This window comes from Gopherus evgoodei, unplaced genomic scaffold (assembly GCF_007399415.2).
Source record: "Gopherus evgoodei ecotype Sinaloan lineage unplaced genomic scaffold, rGopEvg1_v1.p scaffold_35_arrow_ctg1, whole genome shotgun sequence".
Lineage (NCBI taxonomy): Eukaryota > Metazoa > Chordata > Testudines > Testudinidae > Gopherus > Gopherus evgoodei.
Window position 1 is genome coordinate 3028565 of NW_022060027.1, and position 20632 is coordinate 3049196.

The following is a 20632-nucleotide window of genomic DNA, read 5'->3' on the forward strand; positions in this document are numbered from 1 at the left end:
GCAGGGTGGGGCATGGGTCACTTGCTGGTGGATTCTCTGCAGCTTGAGGTCTTCAAACCACAATTTGAAGACTTCAATAACTAGGACATAGGTTAGGGGTTTGTTATAGAAGCGGATGGGTAGGGTTCTTTGGTCTGCTTTGTGCAGATCAGACTAGATGATCACATTGGTCCCTTCTGACCCTAAAGTCTATGAGTCTGAGATGGAGAGATGGGGGGGTGGATGGAGGGAGGGAGGGAGGGAGGGATGGCTGGAGTGAGGGACAGATGGGGATGGCTGGAGTGATGGACAGATGGGGATGGCTGGACAGATGGAGGGATGGGGGGTGGATGGAGGGAGGGAGGGATGGGGATGGATGGAGTGACAGACAGATGGAGGTGTATCAACGGGGGGATGGATGGATGGATTCGGATGCATGGAGTGATGGACAGACGGAGGGAGGGAGGGAAGAGTAGCCAGCCAGCTAGCCAGAATATTTGCTGCAGCTCCTGGCGTGTCTGGCCGTGGCTCTGAGCTTCCCGCCCACATGGGGCTGCTCCTGTGGCTAGTTCAGATTAGAACAGAGCCGCCCCCTGGGCCATGCACTTCTGACCAGCTGGGTTAACCCCCAGATCCAGCCACTAGGACCTGTCTGCCCTGTGGAGAGTTCGCTGTGGCAGACCTGCCCCGCCCTGTGGTCTGAGCCCCAGGGCTGGCCCCACTCGAGGGGAGGCAGCCCCACTGCACAGCCAGCTACCGCCCCACCCCCTGGCCCTGATTACCAGCTCCACACTGGTGCCAGGACGCCCCAGGGCCCATCCTGCCCGACTGGGCACTGCAGAGCCGCCTGGGGGCTTTGCCACCAAATCGTGGCACAGCTCCTGGGTCCATCTTGGGGCCTGGCCTGCGTCCACCCTGCAAAATGGGGAGTTGGGGTGGGGGGGTCACCAGCCCCCCAGCATTAGTCTCCAGTCCCGGGGAGCGCCACATGGGTGGGCAGAGTTCCCGTGGCACGAGTGACGGCTCCTGCAGACAGCACCTCCTTCAGACGGCCATGGCCCCCCTCCAGCGGGATTCAGGTCCTGGCCAGGCCAAGCTCCAGGCGGCGGCGTGGGGAGGGAGAAGCCTGGGGTGCCCCTGGCCATGTCGAGCCCTGGCTGGGTGCCACTGTCCAGACGCCGGCCGGGGAGTCAGTCCGCCAGTATCCCAGCCTGCACCACTAGCCACAGTCAGCCAACGAGACCCACCAAACTCCCCCCGTCAATCCAGGGGAGCACTGGGAGCGGGCCGGGTCCAGGATAGCGCTGGGGGTCTCTCCCCCTCGGCAGTGCCAGGTCCAGCAGCCTCTGCCTGGCAGGGAGTCCGTGGCCCATCAGCAGGGGCGGAGGAGGCTCCCCTAAATCGGGAGGGGCCAAGATGTCCTTCAGCAGGGCAGGGTGGTCACCCAAGGGGGCCACTGAGACCTAGGTTCCTGCATGGAAACGGGGGGCCACCACAGAGGGCCTCCCCCTAACCTGCCTCCTACCCCAGTGGATATACATCACTAAGGGGTCTGCCCCCCAACCTGCCTCCCATCCCAGTGGATACGTGGCACTAAGGGGCCTGCCTCCCAACCTGCCTCCTACCACAGTGGATACACGTCACTAAGGGGTCTGCCCCCCAACCTGCCTCCTACCCCGGTAGTTACATGGAAGTAAGGGGTCTGCCCCCCAACCTTTCACCCTCCTGGTGGATGTGTGACACTAAGGAGTCTGCCCCCAACCTGCCTCCCAGCCCAGTGGACACATGGCATTAAGGGGTCTGCCCCCCACTCCGGTGATTATGTGGCACTAAGGGTCTGCCCCCCCACCTACCACACACCCCAGTGGTTCTAAAGGGGTCTGCCCCCAACCTGCCCCCTACCCCAGTGAATACGTGGCACTAAGGGGTCTGCCCCCTACCTGCCCCCCACCCCAGTGGATATGTGGCACTAAGGGGTCTGCCCCCTACCTGCCCCCCACCCCAGTGGATATGTGGCACTAAGGGGTCTGCCCCCAACCTGCCCCCCCCTTCAGTCTCCCCCCACCCGTCTCTCCCCCTCAGGGGTCCTTGTGGCCCAGGGCGGCCAGGCGCTCCAGCTTGTGGAGGTGCCGGTGTTTCTTCAGGCCGTAGGTGTTGGCGAAGGCCTCGCCGCAGGTGCTGCACTTGAAGGGGTGCCCGCCCTGGTGGGTCTGCACGTGCTTGCTGAAGTACTTGGGGTCCTTGAAGAGCTTGAGGCAGGCAGAGCAGCGCAGGTCGCGGCGGGCGCTGTGGGCCCGCTGGTGCCGCAGGATGGACGAGAGGTAGAAGAAGCTCTTGCCGCAGAGGTCGCAGCGGTACACCTTCTCCCCCAGGTGCACGCGCTGGTGCTCCAGCAGGTTGGAGCGGTAGCGGAAGGTCTTGCCGCAGGTCTGGCAGCGCTGGGGCCGGGCCACCACGTGGAGGCGCTGGTGCTCGGCCAAGCTGGAGGACTGGGCGAAGCGCTTGTTGCACAGGGCGCACTTGTAGGCCCGCTCGCCCGTGTGCACCACCTTGTGCTGGCGCAGGTACCAGGAGCGCAGGAAGCCGCGCCCGCAGACGGCGCAGCGGTAGGGCCGCTCCTCGGTGTGGCAGCGCTGGTGGCGCATCAGCAGGGCCGCCTCCCAGAAGCGCTTGCCGCAGACGGAGCAGCTGAAGTGGCGCTTCTGCAGGTGGCTGCGGCGGTGCAGCAGCAGGTCGTAGGCGCCGGCGAAGCTGCGCCCGCACACGGCGCAGCCCAGCGTGCGCCGCACCAGGTGCACGTACTTGTGGGTCACCAGTGCCAGGAAGTGCTTGAAGCTCTGCCCGCAGATGCCGCAGGTGAAGCGCTCCCCGCTGGGGATCATGGGGTGCTCCTCGGACGGGGCCACCAGGGAGGCCAGGCCAGCGGCAGCGGCACCGGCCTGCACCTCTCCAGGGAGCCCGTTCTCCAGGCAGCCGGCGGGCCCGGGGGGCGGGGCGGCCTCGGCACAGGCCCCCTCGGGCAGCAGCCGCTCGGGGGCCGTCTGGTGCACCAGCTTGTGCCACATGAGGTTCTCGATGAAGCCAAAGCACTTGCCACAGGCATCGCAGGCGTACGGCTTGTCAGCCATGTGGGCCTCCTTGTGGCTCATAACGTGGAAGAGATCGGGAAAGCGCTCACCACAGTCAGAGCAGCCATAACTCAGCCCCTCGGTGGGCAGGGCGCCGGCGGGCCCCAGGGCGCAGGGCAGCTGCAGCCGGTGGATCTGCTTGTGGCGGGTGAGGCTCTGCGGGTAGCCGAAGACCTTGCCGCACAGCTCGCACTTGTAGGGCCGCTCCCGGGTGTGCACCACGTGGTGCTTGGTGAGGTGGAAGGACTCCCGGAAGCGCTTGCCGCACACCGAGCACTGGTGCGGCTTCTCGCCCGTGTGGATCCGCTCGTGCCGCTTCAGCGTCTCCCGCCGGCCGAAGCCGCGCCCGCAGATGCCGCAGCAGAAGCTCTTGCCGGCCCCCAGCAGCAGCGGGTGGGGCCCCAGCAGCGCCGCGTTGCCGAAAGCCGCCTTGGCCTCCCCCTCGGCATGGGGGGCCTCATTGGGGAGCAGGAAGGGCCCCTGATACGCGGCCGGGGCCGAGTCGGCGGCCGGGGCGTCCTTGGGGGGGGCGGCAGCCCCTTCGTGGAGCTGGCAATGGCGCAGCAGGCTCTGGGGCGCGGCGTAGGCCTTGCCGCAGACGTCGCACTTGTAGTCGGGGCGCGGGCCGGCGTGGGAGGCCTGGTGCTTGAGCAGGTAGGCGGTGTCCCGGAACTCCTTGCCGCAGACGCCGCAGGGCACCCGCAGCAGGGCCGAGTGGGTCTTGACGTGGCGCTTGAGGCTCTCGCGCCGGTTGAAACTCTTGTCGCAGACGGAGCAGCTGAAGGGCCGCTCGCCGGTGTGGATGATCTGGTGCTGGTGCAGGTGGCTTGGCTTCTTGAAGACCTTCCAGCACAGGGAGCAGGTGAAAGGGCCGTCGGGCTGGGCCGGGCCGGGGCTGCCTTCTCCGGCCGGCTCGGTGCCCCCGGCCGGGGCTGGCGGCGGCAGGGGGGTGGCAGCCGCCGGGCCGGCCTCAGGCGGCTCCTTGTGGCAGCGCCGGTGGCGGATGAGGCTGGAGATGTGGTTGTAGGTGCGGCCGCAGGTGGAGCACTCGTACGGCCGCTCGCCGGTGTGCACCAGCATGTGCTGCACCAGGTGGGACGACTGCTTGAAGGATTTCTGGCACACGCCGCAGGGGAAGCGCCGGTCGATGAAGTACTTCAGCCGCCGGAAATAGTTCTTGTCGTCTTTCCCGGCCGGGCTGTCGGCTGGGGCCGCCGGGGCTGGGGCCGCGCCCACCCCCCGCTTGAGGCTCCCGAAGAGGTGCTGGTGCCCCGAGAGGTCCACGATGCCCCACTGGGGGGTGCCAAAAGCCCCCGCCCCGTCGAAGAGTGGCGGGGTGGCAGGCACGGCGGCGGTGCTGTACTGCTGCGGGGGGCCGGCGCTGGGCTCGGCTTTCTTGGGCTGGGCGGCGCCGGAGGCGGAGGGGGCAGGGCCCTCGGCTTTGAAGTCCTTGGGCTTGGCGGGGGCGGGGCGATCGAAGTGGGGGGCGCCGGCGGGCGGCGGGGGATACTCGTAAGGGGGCTGGGGGCAGGGCAGCGAGGCCACGGCCTTGGCGTGCTCCTGGTTGTAAGCCTCCATGGGCTCGAAGCGCTGGTGGTTCAGGAACTCCAGGAAGTCGAAGGGGTAGCTCTGGAAATGGACGCCCTCGTCGCTCGCATTCGCTTCCATCTCCTCCGGGGAGGGACACTGCCGGGAGGGGGCAGGGAGGGAAGTGGGGGGGGGCGGGTTAGAGCAGGGTCAGGCCGCCTGCCCCACCTGGGACCCCCCCGACACACTCCAAATGCCTGAGATCAATTCTCACCAGCCTCTGGGGTGGGGGTGGGGACCCCTCGCCCTGCGCTGGGACACAGCCCCTGGGGGGGGGGGCCCAGGGACTGGATACATAGGGACCCCTCGCCCTGCGCTGGAACACAGCCCCTGGGGGGGGCGCAGGGACTGGTTACACGGGGACCCCTCGCCCTGCGCTGGAACACAGCCCCTGCAGGGGGGGCACAGGGACTGGTTACACGGGGACCCTTCGCCCTGTGCTGGGACACAGCCCCTCGGGGGGGGGCAGGGACTGGTTACATGAGGACCCCTCGCCCTGCGCTGGAACACAGCCCCTGCGGGGGGGCACAGGGACTGGTTACACGGGGACCCTTCGCCCTGTGCTGGGACACAGCCCCTCGGGGGGGGGACTGGTTACACGGGGACCCCTCGCCCTGCGCTCGGACACAGCCCCTCGGGGGGGGGGGGGGACTGGTTACACAGGGACCCCTCACCCTGCGCTGGGACACAGCCCCTCGGGGTGGGGGGACCGGCTACATGGGGACCCCTCGCCCTGCGCTGGGACACAGCCCCTGGGGGGGGGGGGGACCGGCTACACGGGGACCCCTCGCCCTGCGCTGGGACACAGCCCCTCGGGGGGGGGGGACCGGCTACACGGGGACCCTTCGCCCTGCGCTGGGACACAGCCCCTCGGGGGGGGGCGGGGACTGGCTACACGGGGACCCCTCGCCCTGCGCTGGGACACAGCCCCTCGGGGGGGGGGCGGGGACTGGTCACACGGGGACCCCTCGCCCTGCGCTGGGACACAGCCCCTGGGGGGGGGCGGGGACCGGCTACACGGGGACCCCTCGCCCTGCGCTGGGACACAGCTCCTCGGGGGGGGGCGGGGACTGGTCACACGGGGACCCCTCGCCCTGCGCTGGGACACAGCCCCTGGGGGGGGGCGGGGACTGGCTACACGGGGACCCCTCGCCCTGCGCTGGGACACAGCCCCTCGGGGGGGGGCGGGGACTGGTCACACGGGGACCCCTCGCCCTGCGCTGGGACACAGCCCCTCGGGGGGGGGACTGGTTACACGGGGACCCCTCGCCCTGCACTGGGACACAGCCCCTCGGGGGGGGCGGGGACCGGCTACACGGGGACCCCTCGCCCTGCGCTGGGACACAGCCCCTCGGGGGGGGCGGGGACTGGCTACACGGGGACCCCTCGCCCTGCGCTGGGACACAGCCCCTCGGGGGGGGCGGGGACTGGCTACACGGGGACTCCTCGCCCTGCGCTGGGACACAGCCCCTCGGGGGGGGCGGGGACTGGTCACACGGGGACCCCTCGCCCGCTGCAGTGAGGGCCCAGTGGCAGGGGCTGAGCATTGGGGGGATCTCAGTCCCCGGCCAGGAAGGGGGTGTGTGGAGGTTGGGGTCCATGTGGGACGGGGGGGGGAGATGTGGGCCGTGTACAGGCGGGGGGGTCACTTATCTTCCTTGCAAGGGGGGAGATTTATGAGGGACTGGGGGGCGGGTGACACGCCTGGCTGAAGGAGTTGGGGGGTACTGGGGTGGGGAGGGGCTGCGGGGGAAGGAGGTGGGTGCGGGTGGCTGTATGGGGCGCAGGGATAGGAGACGGACCAGTATCGATGGGTGATCACTCACCTGGGGGGGGCTGTGGGGGTGTCTGGGGCACACGGGGGGGGTCTGTAGGGAGGGACGGGAGTCTATGGGGAGGGGCTGAGGGGGGCGATCGGGCTGTGGGGGAGGGGCGATCTGTGGGGACACACACGGGGGGGGTGAGGGGGGTCACTCACCTCTCGGGGGCCCCAGCTCCGGGCGCGGGGGGCTTTGGGGGGGGCCGGGCTCGGAGCCGGGGGGCTGCGGGCCGGGGGGGGGGGCGCTCCTGGATCCCAGCTAGGACAGGCCCGGCCGGAAGCGCCGCCCCCACCGGAGACGGAACCGGCCCCCCCGGCCCGGCCCCACCTCACTGGGGCCGCCCCACTTCCGCCGCCGCCGGGTCCTAGCGAGGGCAGCTCAATGCGCTCCCCCCCCGTCCCGTCAGCGGGGGGGAGAACCCAGGCGTCCGAGCCCCCTCCCGCCACCCCGCGGGGAGAGAACCCAGGCGTCCGAGTCCCCCCACCCCGTAAGCGGGGAGAGAACCCAGGCGTCCGGCTTCTCCCGCACCCCACCACTCCCCACCCCAGATCCAGGGAGAGAATTCAAGAGTCCTGGCTCCCAGCCCCAGCTCCCAAGCACTAGACCTCACTCCCCTGCCAGAGCCGGGAGCCACCCCATTTCCCTCCTTCCACCCCCACAAAACCCCAGACTCCCCCAGTCTCTCCTCCCCCAGCCTGGTGTTCTGTGGGTCGTCCCCACCCCATGGCAGGGGCTCCGAGGGCACCACCTTCCCCCATAACAGGCTCCCTGGGGGCTTGCGGGGCTGGGATATTGGGCTAGTTGGGGCCACTTTTCCAGACTGTCTGTTCTTCTGGGGCTAGACCCCCCCTTTTTTTAACTGAAAAGCCCTTTTTTGACAGCAAACGTTTTCCAGACAAACGTGTTGCTTTTGTGCCATTTTTTGCTGATTGGCAGGGGGTGGGGAGGGACTGAATTTTTAAAAATCAGATTTGATTTTTTTTTAAATGGATCATTTAATTTATTGTGCTTGTGTTTCAGAAATAAGGACTTTAAATCGAGAGGAAGATTTTGCACTTGTTGAAGTAATTAAAAAAAAACACCTATCAAAATGCATATAGAAATCGTGCACCAAATGCAGACCCAGCCCAGACCCAGCAGAAGTGCAGGCTTGGCAGAATTTGGATTTTATTTTGTTCCACAGGCAACATCGACTTTTATTTTTAAGGCTACAGAGTAGTAGCAGTGTTAGTCTGTATCAGCAAAAAGAACCATCCAATGAAGTGGGTTTTAGCCCACAAAAGCTTATGCCCAAATAAATTTGTTAGTCTCTAAGGTGCCACAAGGACTTGTTCTATTTATGTTTAAGCATTTTTATCTATTTCAATTTTCACAGCAGTGGGGCATGATGGGATAAGGTCTCTGGCACAGGGAGGCCAGACAATAATTATTCAACAGCAGTAGCACTGATATGCAAAAAGTTAAATTGGTATAACCATTAAAACACAAATTGTCAACATCACATGTTCAAATATAGAAAGCAAACAGCCTTAAGCCAACCTCTACGAAATTTTCAAGCAGCATTTTTCCTACTTTACCTGGCTGTAAATTTCAATTATTATCAATGGAAATATTTTTTTCCTGTGTGTGTGCAGTGAAATTGGCATTTACTGACACTGACCCACAAAAAACCCAAACTTTCCAAGCCTACATAAGAATATGAGAAAAACTTTTATCTATCTATCCCCATCCACCCCATCTATCTATCTATCCATCTATCCCCAGCCACCCCCTCTATCTATCTATCCCCAGCCACCCCCTCTATCTATCCTCTATCTATCTGTCTATCCCCAGCCACCCCCTCTATCTATCTAGCTTTTTAGATGACAAACCTGAGGAACTGTCCCAGATTGATGTGTCATTAGAGGCGGTTCTGGAACAAATTGATAAATTAAGCAGTAAGAAGTCACCTGACCCGGATGGTATTCACCCAAGATTTCTAAAGGAACTCAAATAGGAAATTGCAGAACTACTTGCTGAGGAACGTAACCTGTCACTTATATCAGCATGTGTACCAGATGACTGGAGGATAGCTAATTTGACACCGAAAAGTCTCCAGAGGTGATCTTGGCAAACACAGGCCAATAAGCCTAACATCCGTGCCAGGGAAATTAGCTGAAACTACAGTAAGGAACAGAATTGTGAAGACACATAGATGAACGTGATTTGTCGGGGAACAGCTTTCGTAAAGGGAAATCATGCCTCACCAATCTACTAGAATTCTTTGAGGGGATCAACAAGCATGTGGACAAGGGGGATCCAGTGGATATAGTGTAGCTGGACTTTCAGAAAGCTTTTGACAAGGTCCCTCACCAAAGGCTCTTCAGCAAACTAAGCAGTCCTGGGATAAGAGGGAAGGTCCTCTCATGGATTAGTAACTGGTTAAAAGACAGAAAACAAAGGGTAGGTATAAATGGTCAGTTTTCAGAGTGGGGAGGGGTAAATAGTGGTGTCCCCCAGGGGTCTGTACTGGGCCCAGTCCTGTTCAGCATATTCATAAATGATCTGGTAAACAGTGGGGTAGCAAAATTTGCAGATGATACAAAACTTCTCAAGATAGTGAAGTCCAAAGCAGAGCTGCAAAGAGATCTCACCAAATTGGGTGAACTGGGCAACAAAATGGCAGATGAAATTAAAAGCTGATCAATGCAAAGTAATGCACATTGGAAAACGTAATCCCAACTCTACAGACAAAATGCTGGGGTCTAAATTAGCGGTTACCACTCAAGAAAGAGATCTTGAGCCATTGTGGAGAGTTCTCTGAAAACATCCACTCAACGTGCAGCAGCAGTCAAAAAAGCTAAGCGAGTGTTAGGAACCATTAAGATATGGATCGATAATAAGACATAAAATATCCTAATGCCACTATATAAATCCATGGTATTCCCACACCTTGAATCCTGCATGCAATTCTGGTCACCCCAGCTCACAAAAGGTACATTAGAATTGGAAAAGCTGCAGACAACAGCAACAAAAATGATCAGGGGGCTGGAAAGGCTTCCATATGAGGAGAGATTAATAAAACTTGGACTTTTCAGCTTGGAAAAGAGGCAACTAAGGGGGATATGACGGAGGTCTATAAAATCATGACTGGTGTGGAGAAAGTGAATCAGGAAGTGTTATTTACTCCTTCACATAATACAAGAACCAGGGGTCACCCGATGAAAGTAAGAAGCAGCAGGTTTAAAACGAGCAGCAGGAAGTAGTTCTTCACCCAACGCCCCATCAACCTGTGGAACTCACTGCCAGGGGAGGTTGTGAGACCAAAAGTATAACAGGGTTCTAAAAAGACCGAGATACGTTCCTGGAGGACAGGTCCATCAGTGACTATTAGCCAGGCTGGTTAGGGATGCAACCCCATGCTCTGGGTGTCCCTAACCTCTGACTCCCAGATGCTGGGACTGAACAACAGGGGATGGATCACTTGTCAATTGCCCTGTTCCGTTCATTCCCTCTGAAGCCCCTGGCCCCAGCCACTGATGGACCATTGGTGTGACCCAGTGTGGCTGTTCTTATGTTCTTATCTATCCATCTGTGCATCCCCATATATCCCCCCATCTAATCTATCTATCTATCCCCATCCACCCCCTCTAGCTATCTATCTATCTAAAATAGCCCACAAAACTTATTTTAAACTTTTCTTATATCAGAAAGACTCTTCTCCCAGATTTAACAGAAAAGCTCTCCATTACCAGAGCCTGGGGAAAATTAAACATTTAAAAAAAAATTGGTAAAAATATAGAAGATGGTTTTGTTGCTTTAGTTTTCAAACTGGACCTATTCACACACACACTCCTCCATTTTTCACTGATTTTCTTTTAAAAAGGAAACCTAGGTTTGTATTTTTTTAAAATGAGATCTGCCAATAGAAAATGATTTTTTTTTAAATGATGGACAAATTCAAATGCCATCCAAGGAGTTAAGTGCTATGTGCCCAAACTGAGCTATCCAAAGAGACGGTGAGGAAAAAGAAAATAAAAACCAGTAAAAACTTGGAAGAGATTTGTTTTTAAATCAAAATTCTTGTGATTGCCAAAATGTAAATTTTGCAAATTGGAAAATTAGCTATTTAAAAATTTTGGACTGATTTTTTTGGGGGAAATGGGTCCCCATGTGACAAAACTGACCAATCCAACATGGCAAAGAGGAAACAACAGAAACCAATAAACAAAAAACCTTGAGCTGATTTTTTTTTAAATAAAAAATGTTGGAGGTACAAAAAAATGTAATTTTTCAAAATGGGGTTTTCTAATAGCAAATGGTTTTATTATAAATGTGGAACACATGCCACAGAGACATTAAACTGACCAACTTCAAACTGCCAAGAGAAGAAACTATAACAACCATGAACTCATTTTTTTTGTTTCTTTACCAAAAATTGTAATTTTGAAAACTAAAATTTTATGTTTATTTTATTTTTTTATGAAAATGATCTTTACATTTTGGACCAACGCCTCCCTAGGACCACACTGGCCGATCTGAACTGGCAATGAAAACGAACAAATAAATAAATAAATAACTCCATCCTGGAGAGATTTTTTTTTGTCAACAATTTTTCCTTTTGCAAAAATTGTAATTTTTACACGGAAAATAATTTATCTGAACATTTTGGAGACTCAACAGAGCGACATAAAGTGGCATCGAGTGGCAACAATAATAATTATTGTATAGCACCAGTAGATTGCAAAGCACTTCACAAAAGAGAGACTTTGGCACAGGGAGAAATTGAGGCTCAACAGAACTCAGGTTTGCTGCAGCCCTGTGCAGTGCTCTACCCACTAGGCAAGATTGCTCTGAAGAGAGTCCACTGTAAGACATGAAGCTGAAGGGGTCATCATGGGGGTCATGGGTTGGATCTTAGATCTTTATTTTTCTTTTCTTTTCTGTTTAATAATTCTAATTTTTCTGGGTTCTGACCTACCAGCTTCTACTAATTTGTCTTTAGAAAAGGGAACAAAATCTCAATTTCAGAATTAAAAATATTCAATTTAAATTCTCTAATTTTATTTCATTCACTTTAAAATGATTAATAATTTAAATCAGATTATTTTATTTTACTTAAAAATGTTAAAATGTAAAATTTTCAAATTTTTATTTTCACTTTTATGTTACATTTAAAATGGTTAAAATTTTAAATTTTATTTTTAATTTTTTAATTTTAATTTAAAAATTACAATTTTACATCTTTTTTATTTCCATTTTTCATTTTCATTTTCTTTTAAATATATTAAATATGTAAATCTTATTTTAATTTTTAATTTAGATCATTTACTTTAAATTTTATTAAATTTTTACATCTGATTTTATTTTAACAGTTTCATTTCTTTTCTATTTTAATTTACTTTACAGTTATTAAAAAGTTAAACGTTCAATCGTATTTCTTTGTAATGTTTTGCTGTGTCTAGTTTAATTTAGTTTAAAAATATTAACATTTAAAATCACTTTAATTTTTGGTTAAATTTTACTGCCCTGAACTTATAAAATATTTGATTTTTGATGTAACCGTTGTTTTAAAAGTGATTTTCTTTTCTTAGAACCTCAGTTCTATCTTAAAGAAGTATTTTTTTGGTCTGGGAATCTCCTTAATTAATTAAATGGTTTATGCCCATAAATCAAATTTAACAAAGCTTTTTGTCTGGGAATTCCCTTGTTTCTTGCGTCTCTCCCTGGAATGTACCATGTGTAATGAGCTGGGGATGGGGTGTCTCAGCCTTGCTGTGATGTGGGTCCTTGCCATGAAATCTACCATGTGCAGTGAGTTGGGTGTGATCTCAGCCCCACCCTGGGGCATGGGTCTCTTCCAGGCATTCCTGGGGGCTGCCAGGGTCCCCCAATTGCACAAGCAGGCTAACTGGGGGCTGGTTTCAGGGTCAGGTTTGTGTTCCCCGGAGCTTGATCCCTCGGTGCATTTCCAGAAGCGGAGCCACAGCTGGACGAGTCACCCCCCTATCCCCAACCACACAGCGCCCCTACCACATATCCACCACCCCCAAAATGAACCATCATTCTCCTGCTTTTTCTTATTACCCCTCCCTGCCTCTCTGATCAGATCCATGGACACATCTACCCTGGTATCCTGCCCCCTCTCTGCACCCCGGATCAAACCCATGGGCCCATCTACCCTGGTATCCTGTCGCCCGGATCAGACCCACAGGCCCCTCTACCCTGGTATCCTGCCCCCTCTCTGCACCCTGGATCAGACCCACGGGCACATCTACCCTGGTATCCTGTCCCACAGATCAGACCCACAGGCCCATCTACCCTGGTATCCTGCCCCCTCTCTGCACCCTGGATCAGACCCATGGGCCCATCTACCCTGGTATCCTGCCCCCTCTCTGCACCCTGAATCAGACCCATGGGCCCATCTACCCTGGTATCCTGTCCCATGGATCAGACCCACAAACCCATCTACCCTGGTATCCTGCCCCCTCTCTGCACCCTGGATCAGACCCACGGGCCCATCTACCCTGGTATCCTGTCCCCTGGATCAGACCCACAGGCTCATTTATCCTGGTATCCTGCCCCCTCTCTGCACCCCGGATCAGACCCATGGGCCCATCTACCCTGGTATCCTGCCCACCCCCCCAATGGGCACCCCTGCTCCCTCCGCCCCCCAAAAGGAGTTAGCAGACGGCCACACAGAGCCAACATCTTTATTGGGTCCGCTGGGTGAGTGCCTGGGACAGCCCCTTAGTATGACATTGTGCGCCCCCCAGACACAGGCATTCCCTTCATATGCCCCCCCCCCAGATACAGATGTTCCCTCCTCCCCCCATCCCTGGAGGGATAGTGCCTGGTGGGGGGATAGCTCCTTCCCCAGTCCACTGAATCCCCAGGGGTCATGGCATCACGCAGGGTGGTCAGTAGGGGGGCAGCGGCCCTGATCCCCAGCCTCACTCCATCCCCCCAGGACCCGGCACAATCCAGGGGTCCCTGCCCCCAACTCCCTGGGATCCCAGTGCAGCTGGGGGGGCCTGATTCTCAGCCTCGCTCCATCCCCTCGGGCCGCCAGTGCTCTCAGGGGCGCCCCACCTCCTGGCTGCCCTCCCCTGCCCACCCGGGCTGGCCCTCGCCCCCGTCGGCCCAGGGGCCCAGCCCGGCGCCCTGGTAGCAGGCCTCGCGGGCGTGTTTGCGCTTGGCGTGTCGCCGGAGGGTGTTGCGCTCGGTGAAACGCAGACGGCAGAGCGGGCACTGGTAGGGCTTCTCGCCCGTGTGCACCCGCTGGTGCCGCAGCAGCTCGCCCGACTCCCGGAAGCCCTTCTGGCAGACGGCGCAGCGGAAGGGGCGCTCGCCGGTGTGGATGTGCCGGTGCCGCTGGAGGTGGGAGGCCCGCTTGAAGGCCTTGCCGCAGGCCCGGCACAGGTGGGGCTTGTGCTCCGAGTGGCTGATGCGGTGCCGCTCCAGGTCCGAGAGGTACAGGAAGGCCCGTCGGCACACGGGGCAGCAGTGCGCCCGCCGGGGGGCTGGGGCCGGCCCCGCCTCCAAGTCCCGCCGGGACACCGTGTAGGGCACGCCCTGGGCGTCGATCAGCAGCAGGTTGTCCTCCGGTTGGCCCTCAGGGGGCAACGGTGGGATGCCCACACCTGCTGCCTCCGGGGGGAGGAGCCAGCCGGGGCCGGCCAGCCGGCTGCGGTAGGGGCCCCGCGGCTTCGGGGGCGGGGCTCGCGGGGGGTCCCCACCCCGGGGCCACTCCGTCAAGGCCGAGTGCAGCTTGGGACCCCACGTTGCCCTCGGGCCTGGCTTGGGAGGCTCCGGCTGGGCCCATGACACCCCCGGGCCCTCCGGCCGCCTGCCCCGGGCTGCAGCCTCACCCCACTTGGGCGTGGGATGGGCGTAGCGGGCGCTATCCGGCCAGATCCCCGTCACCTCCAGGTCCTGCCAGGCGTGGCTGCCCGGGTGGCCCTCGCCTCCCTCTGCCGTCTGTGAGGGCGGGCTGCCCCCCTGCACGCCGTCCCACTCCCTCCGCTGGGCTGGCTCCATCCGGCAGCTGTGTCGGCACTCCGTTCGCCTAGCCGGCCATTGCTGCGAGGCAAGGGGACAGGGTGAGAGCCGGAGATGCCCCAGCGGGTCCCATCTACCCTGGAGCCAGGGCGGCATCGTCCCATCATCAACTCCCCAGCCCCGATAGACATTGTCAGTGATGGAGAATCCACCAGTAGTTAATGGCTCCGACGCCTCGTTTCCGGTCGGAATTTGGCTAGCGTTAGCCCCCAGCTGTTGGATGGTGTTAGACCCTCCTCTGCTGGATTGAAGAGCTGGTTATTATATATTTGTTCCCCAGGGAGGTACTGATGGCCAGGGAACAAGTCACCCCGAACCTCCCCTCTGTGACGCTAACTAGATTGACCTCCTGGAGTCTCTCCCTCTCAGGCGGGTTTTCTCACCCTTTAGCCGTTCTCCTGGCTCTTCTCTGACCCCTCTCCGATTGATCACTATCCTTCCTGATTGGTGGGCACCAGAACTGGACACGGGATCCCAGCAACAGTCACCTGCACGGCCAGATCCCGGGCTAAAATAACCTCTCTGTGCCTAGTTGAGATTCCCGTTTCCCACAATCGCATTAGGTCTATCGGCCACAGTACGGCACCAGGAGCTCCTGTTCTGCTGATTATCCACTGTGCCCACCCCCAATCATTGTCAGAGTCACTGTTCCCCAGGAGAGGGTCTCCCAGCCACCCGCCTGCCCCCAATCATTGTCAGAGTTGCTGCTCCCCAAGAGAGGGTCCCCCAGCCACACGCACGCCCCCAATCATTGTCAGAGTCACTGCTCCCCAGGAGAGGGTCCCCCAGCCCACCCGCCTACCCCCAGTCATTTTCAGAGTCGCTGCTCCCCAGGAGAAGGTCCCCCAGCCACCGGCCCGCCCCCAGTCATTGTCAGAGTCTCTGCTCCCCAGGTGAGGGTCCCCCAGCCACCCGCCCGCCCCCAATCATTGTCAGAGGCACTGCTCCCCTGGACAGGGTCCCCCTGCCCACCCGCCTCCAATCACTGTCAGAGTCGCTGCTCCCCTGGAGAGGGTCCCCCTGCCCGCACACATGACCAACATCTCTGTTCCTAGCTAGATACCTTGGCATTTTGCCATATCAAACCTAGGGCTGTCAAACCATGAAAAAAATTAATTGCAGTTTTAATTGCACCGTTAAACAATAATAGAATACCAATTGCAATGTATTATAAATATTTGTCCATGTTTTTCTACTTTTTCAAGTACGTTGATTTCAATTACAACACAGACTGCAAAGTGCACAGTGCTCATTTTATATGATTATATTTGATTACGAATATTTGCACTGTAAAAGAGATAAAAAATAATATTTTTCAATTCAGCTCATACCAGTACTATAGTGCAATCTCTTTATCGGGAAAGTGCAACTTACAAATGTAGAATTTTTTTTTGTTACATAACTGCACTCATAACCCAAACAACCTAAAACTATTGCGCCTACAAGTCCACTCATTCCTATTACATGTTCAGTCTATTGCTCAGACAGACAAGTTTCTTTACATTTGCAGGAGATAATGCTGCCTGCTTCTTGTTTACATCGCACCAGAAAGTGAGAACCGGCGTTCGCATGGCACTATTGTAGCGGGTGTCGCATGATATTTATGTGCCGGATGCACTAAAGATTCATATGTCCCTTTATGCTTCAACCACCATTCCAGAGGACACGTGTCCATGCTGACGACAGGTTCTGCTCGAGAACGATCCAAAGCAGAGCGGCCCGACGCATGTTCATTTTCACCATCTGAGTCAGATGCCACCAGCAGATTGATTTTCTTTTTTGGTGGTTCGGGTTCTGCAGTTTCCACATCGGAGTGTTGCTCTTTTAAGACGTCTGAAAGCATGCTCCACACCTCGTCCCTATCAGATTTTGTACGGCACTTCAGATTCTTAAACCTTGGGTCGAGTGCTGTAGCTAGCTTTAGAAATCTCACATTGGTACCTTCTTTGCGTTTTGTCAAATCTGCAATGAAAGTGTCCTTAAAATGGACAGCATGTGCTGGGTCGTCATCTGAGTCTGCTATAACATGAAATATATGGCAGAATGCAGGTAAAACAGAGCAGGGGACATACAATTCTCTCCCAAGGAGTTCAGCCACAAATTTAATTAATACATTATTTTTTAACAAGCATCATCAGCATGGAAGCATGTCCTCTGGAATGTGGCTGAAGCACGAACGGGCACACGAACATTTACCATATCTGGCACATAAATATCTTGTACCACCAGCTACAAAAGTGCCATGCGAATGTCTGTTCTGACTTTCAGGTGACATTGTAAATAAGAAGCCGGCAGCATTATCTCCCATAAATGTAAACAAACTTGTTTGTCTGAGCCATTGGCTGAACAAGAAGTAAGACTGAGTGGACTTGTAGGCTCTAAAGTTTTACATTGTTTTGGTTTTGAGCGCAGTTTTGTAACAAAAAAATCAAAGTTTGTAAATTGCACTTTCCGGTGAGAAGATTGCACTAGAGGACTGCATGAGGCAAACCGAAAAATACTATTTATTTTATCATTTTTACAGTGCAAATATTTGCAATCAAAAATGAAAATAGGAGGTGAGCACTGTGCACTTCGTATTGGTGTTGAAATCGATATGATTGAAAATGCAGAAAAACATCCAAAAACATTTATAATAAATTTCAATCGATATTTAACAGTGCAATTAAAACTGTCATTAATCCTGATCAATTTTTTTGAGTTAATCGCGTGAGTTAAGTGCGATGAATTACCAGTCCTAATTAAAACACATTGTTTGCTCGCACCCAGTTTTCCAAGAGACCCAGACTGCTGTGAGTCAGTGACCTGGCCTCTGCGTTATTTCCCGTGTCCCCAGTCTTTGTGTCATCTGAGCGGTGATTTTATGTTTTCTGCCAGGCCATTGGTAAAAACATTAAATCATGTAGGGACAAGAACCGTAGGGACCCCACTAGAAATCACTTAGGGACCCCACTATAAGCACAGGATGATTCCCTGCTAAAAGTTACACTTTGAGCCCTCTCAGTTAGCCAGTTTTGAAGGCCATTTATTGTGGGCCACGTTCATTTGGTATCGTTCCAGTTTCTTAATCAAAATGTTGTGCGGTACCAAGTCAAATAACTTGCAGATGTCTAAGGCTATTAAATTGGCATTATCATCTTTAGCAACCATTAGATGCCATTAGATCCCCTTGCAAAGCTGGAGATAGAACCCAGGAGTCCTGGCTCCCAGCCCCCCTGCTGTAACCGGTAGACCCCACTCCCATCCCAGAGCAGGGGATAGACCCCAGGAGTCCTGAGTCCCACTCCCAGCAGCTTCCTGCTCCTGTCCCCCAATCCACCTTCCTTCTCATCCCTCCTTCCCACCTATGGCCCCCCACCAATTTCCCCTTCTCCCCTCTCCATAACAGTGCCCCCCACACCTGCCCTCCCCTGCTCTCTCCATTCCCTGGACTGATCCCTCTGGGCACCTGTCCCCAGGGCACAGGTACGCCCCCTGTCCCTAGCCAGTGTCCACTGACTGCGCTTAGGAAGGTGATCAGGAATGTGCAGCACCTTGCACCTTCTGACATGCTGCGCTGCCCTGCCAGGGGCTGCGCCTCTCCCATGGCACCAGGGCTGCATGCGGGCAGCTTCTGAGACAGCTCTATCAGGCAGAGGGAGAGCGGCGGGTGTAGGGCATCAGAGCCAGGGCCCTGCCCATCTGCCAGGTGGAGAGGGGGCGGAGATGGAATGGGCATGGGTGTGTCTGTCTGTGTGACCTGTGTGTTCTCTGTCTATGTGTCCCTGTGTCTGTCTGTGCATCCCTGTGTCTATGTGTCCCTGTGTCTGTCTGCCTGTCTGTGCGTCCCTGTGTCTGTCTGTGAGTCTTGGTGTCTGTCTCTGTGTGTCCTGTGTCTGTTTGTGTGTGCACCCCTGTGTCTGTCTGCCTGCCTATGTCTGTCTGTGCATCTGTGTCTGACTCTCTGTGTCCCTGTGTCTGTCTGTCTATGTGTTCCTGTGTCTGTCTGTGCATCCCTGTGTCCATCTGGGCATCCTTGTGTCTGTCTGTTTGTGCGTCCCTGTGTCTCTAGGTGCATCCTTGTGTCTATTTTTTTTCTGTGTGTCCTGTGTCCATCTGTACATCCCTGTATCTGTCTGTCTGTGCATCCAGGTGTCCATATGTATGTCCCTGTGTCTGTCTGTGCATCCCAGTGTGTGTCTGTCTGTGTGTCCTGTGTCTATCTGTGCATCCCGGAGTCTGTCTGTGTGTGTGTCCTGTGTCTGTGCAATCCTGGTGTCTGTCTGTGCATCCCAGTGTCTGTCTGTGCATCCCAGTGTCTGTCTGTCTGTGTGTCCTGTGTCTGTCTGTATGTCTCTGTGTCTGTCTGTGCATCCTGGTGTCTGTCTGTGTGTGTATCCTGTGTCTGTTTGTCTGTGTGTCCCTATGTCCATCTGTCTGTGCATCCTGGTGTCTGTCTGTGTGTCCTGTGTCTGTGTGTCCCTATGTCCACCTGTCTGTGCACCCTGGTTTCTGCCTGCCTCTGTGTCCCGTGTCGATCTGTGCATCCCTGTCATGTCTGTCTGACTGTGTGTCTTGCGTCTGTCTGTGCGTCCCTGTGTCCATCTTTCATGTGCGTCTCTGTGTCCCGGTGTCTCTCCTCCCCCTGCCACATGCAGAGCCCAGACCCCCCACCCCAGGCTGCCCCGGCCCCTTCCCCTGACATTCGCCTCCTCCCGGGCAGGCCGCTGCGGTGCCGGCCGGCGGGGTCGGGGCGGCCGGAGCCCGCCAGCCAGTGCGGCTCCCCGGGCCGGAGCCGGCTGCTGCCCGGGGCGCGGGCGAGCGAGTCGGTACCTGCTTCTCGTTCTCATCCCCGCAGCTGGGCGCACGGGGCGGGCGCGCTGCGCTCTGCGCCCGGCAGGAAAGCGCGCTGCCAGGCCCGCTCCCAGCAGCCGGAGCCGGGCCGGGGCACCGGGACCCAGCAGAGCCCCCGGCCGAGAGCAGGAGCCCAGCCCCGGCTCCGGAGTCTGCTGGGTCCCAGTGCCCGGCCGGACCAGGCACCAAGGGTCCCTCCTTGGCACAGAGTCACCGAGACCGGGGCCCCATTTAGCCGGGCGCTGCTCAGACCCGGAGTCACCGAGATCGGGGCCCTGTCGGGCGGGGCGCTGCTCAGAAACAGAGTCACCGAGATCGGGGCCCCGTCGGGCCAGGTGCTGCCCAGACCAGGAGTCACCGACATCAGGGCCCCCGTTGGGCTGGGCGCTGCCCAGACACAGACTGACCGAGATTGGGGGCCCTGTGGCGCCGGGCGCTGCCCAGACACATAGTCGCCGAGATTGGGGCCCGTCGCACCGGGCACTGCCCAGACACATGGTCACCGAGATCGGGGCCCCATCATGCTGGGCGCTGCCCAGACACAGAGTCGCTGAGAGCGGGACCCTGTCAGGCCTGGCACTGCCCAGACACACAGTCCCCAAGGTCAGGGCCCCATCGGGCCGGGCACTTCCCAGACCCAGAGTCACCAAGATCGGGGTACCCATGAGGCCGGGCGCTGCCCAGACACAGGGTCACCGAGATCGGGGACATGTCATGCTGGGCACTGCCCAGACACAGAGTTGCTGAGATCTAGGCCCCGTCAGGCTAGGTGCTGCCCTGACACAGAGTCCTCAAGATCAGGGCCCCGTCGTGCCAGGCACAGCCCAGACACAGAGTCACCGAGATCGGGGTCCCATCGGGCCGGGCACTGCCCAGACACAGAGTCTCTGAGATCGGGGCCCCATTGCTCCGGGCGCTGCCCAGGCACAAATTCACCGTTTATTCTCACTCCAGCCTTCAGGGCCATCCAAATCTTCCGATGTTCCCCAGCAGATTCCGTTAGCGCACCCCTAGGGGCTTTTTGGGCCAAAGTCAGGAATGAAGATCTTGAGTAAAATTGGTCCCAAGACCGATCTTTGAGGAACTCCAACCTCCTGTCCGACAATTCACTTTCCAGCATGGCCCGCTGCAGTCACCCTGCCTGCCAGTTCCTCACCCACCTCCCAGTTCCCCATCGTCTCTCATTTAACTACAATTTCCACGTGCGGCATCATGCCAACTGCTGCTCTGAAGTCCAAGGATGGC

At 56.7% G+C, this 20632-nt stretch overlaps 2 protein-coding genes across 2 annotated transcripts; both read right to left on the reverse strand.

The window, feature by feature from the left end:
- Positions 1-287: 287 nt before the first annotated feature.
- On the reverse strand, positions 288-6726 carry ZNF865 (zinc finger protein 865). The gene is made up of 2 exons (XM_030544781.1): positions 6673-6726; positions 288-4793 (listed from the first exon to the last, which is right to left on the reverse strand). The coding sequence occupies exon 2, from the start codon at positions 4773-4775 to the stop codon at positions 2058-2060; it is 2718 nt and encodes a 905-aa protein (XP_030400641.1). The 5' UTR covers positions 4776-4793; positions 6673-6726; the 3' UTR covers positions 288-2057.
- A 6512-nt stretch (positions 6727-13238) lies between these two features.
- Positions 13239-19555, reverse strand: LOC115641642 (zinc finger protein 581-like). Its single transcript, XM_030544976.1, has 2 exons — positions 19367-19555; positions 13239-14575 (listed from the first exon to the last, which is right to left on the reverse strand). The coding sequence occupies exon 2, from the start codon at positions 14531-14533 to the stop codon at positions 13571-13573; it is 963 nt and encodes a 320-aa protein (XP_030400836.1). The 5' UTR covers positions 14534-14575; positions 19367-19555; the 3' UTR covers positions 13239-13570.
- Between the last annotated feature and the right edge of the window lie 1077 nt (positions 19556-20632).

Excerpts from the sequence above, each read along its gene's own strand:
- ZNF865 (XM_030544781.1), bottom strand. The coding sequence starts at position 4,775 with ATGGAAGCGAATGCGAGCGACGAGGGCGTCCATTTCCAGAGCTACCCC.
- LOC115641642 (XM_030544976.1), bottom strand. The coding sequence starts at position 14,533 with ATGGAGCCAGCCCAGCGGAGGGAGTGGGACGGCGTGCAGGGGGGCAGC.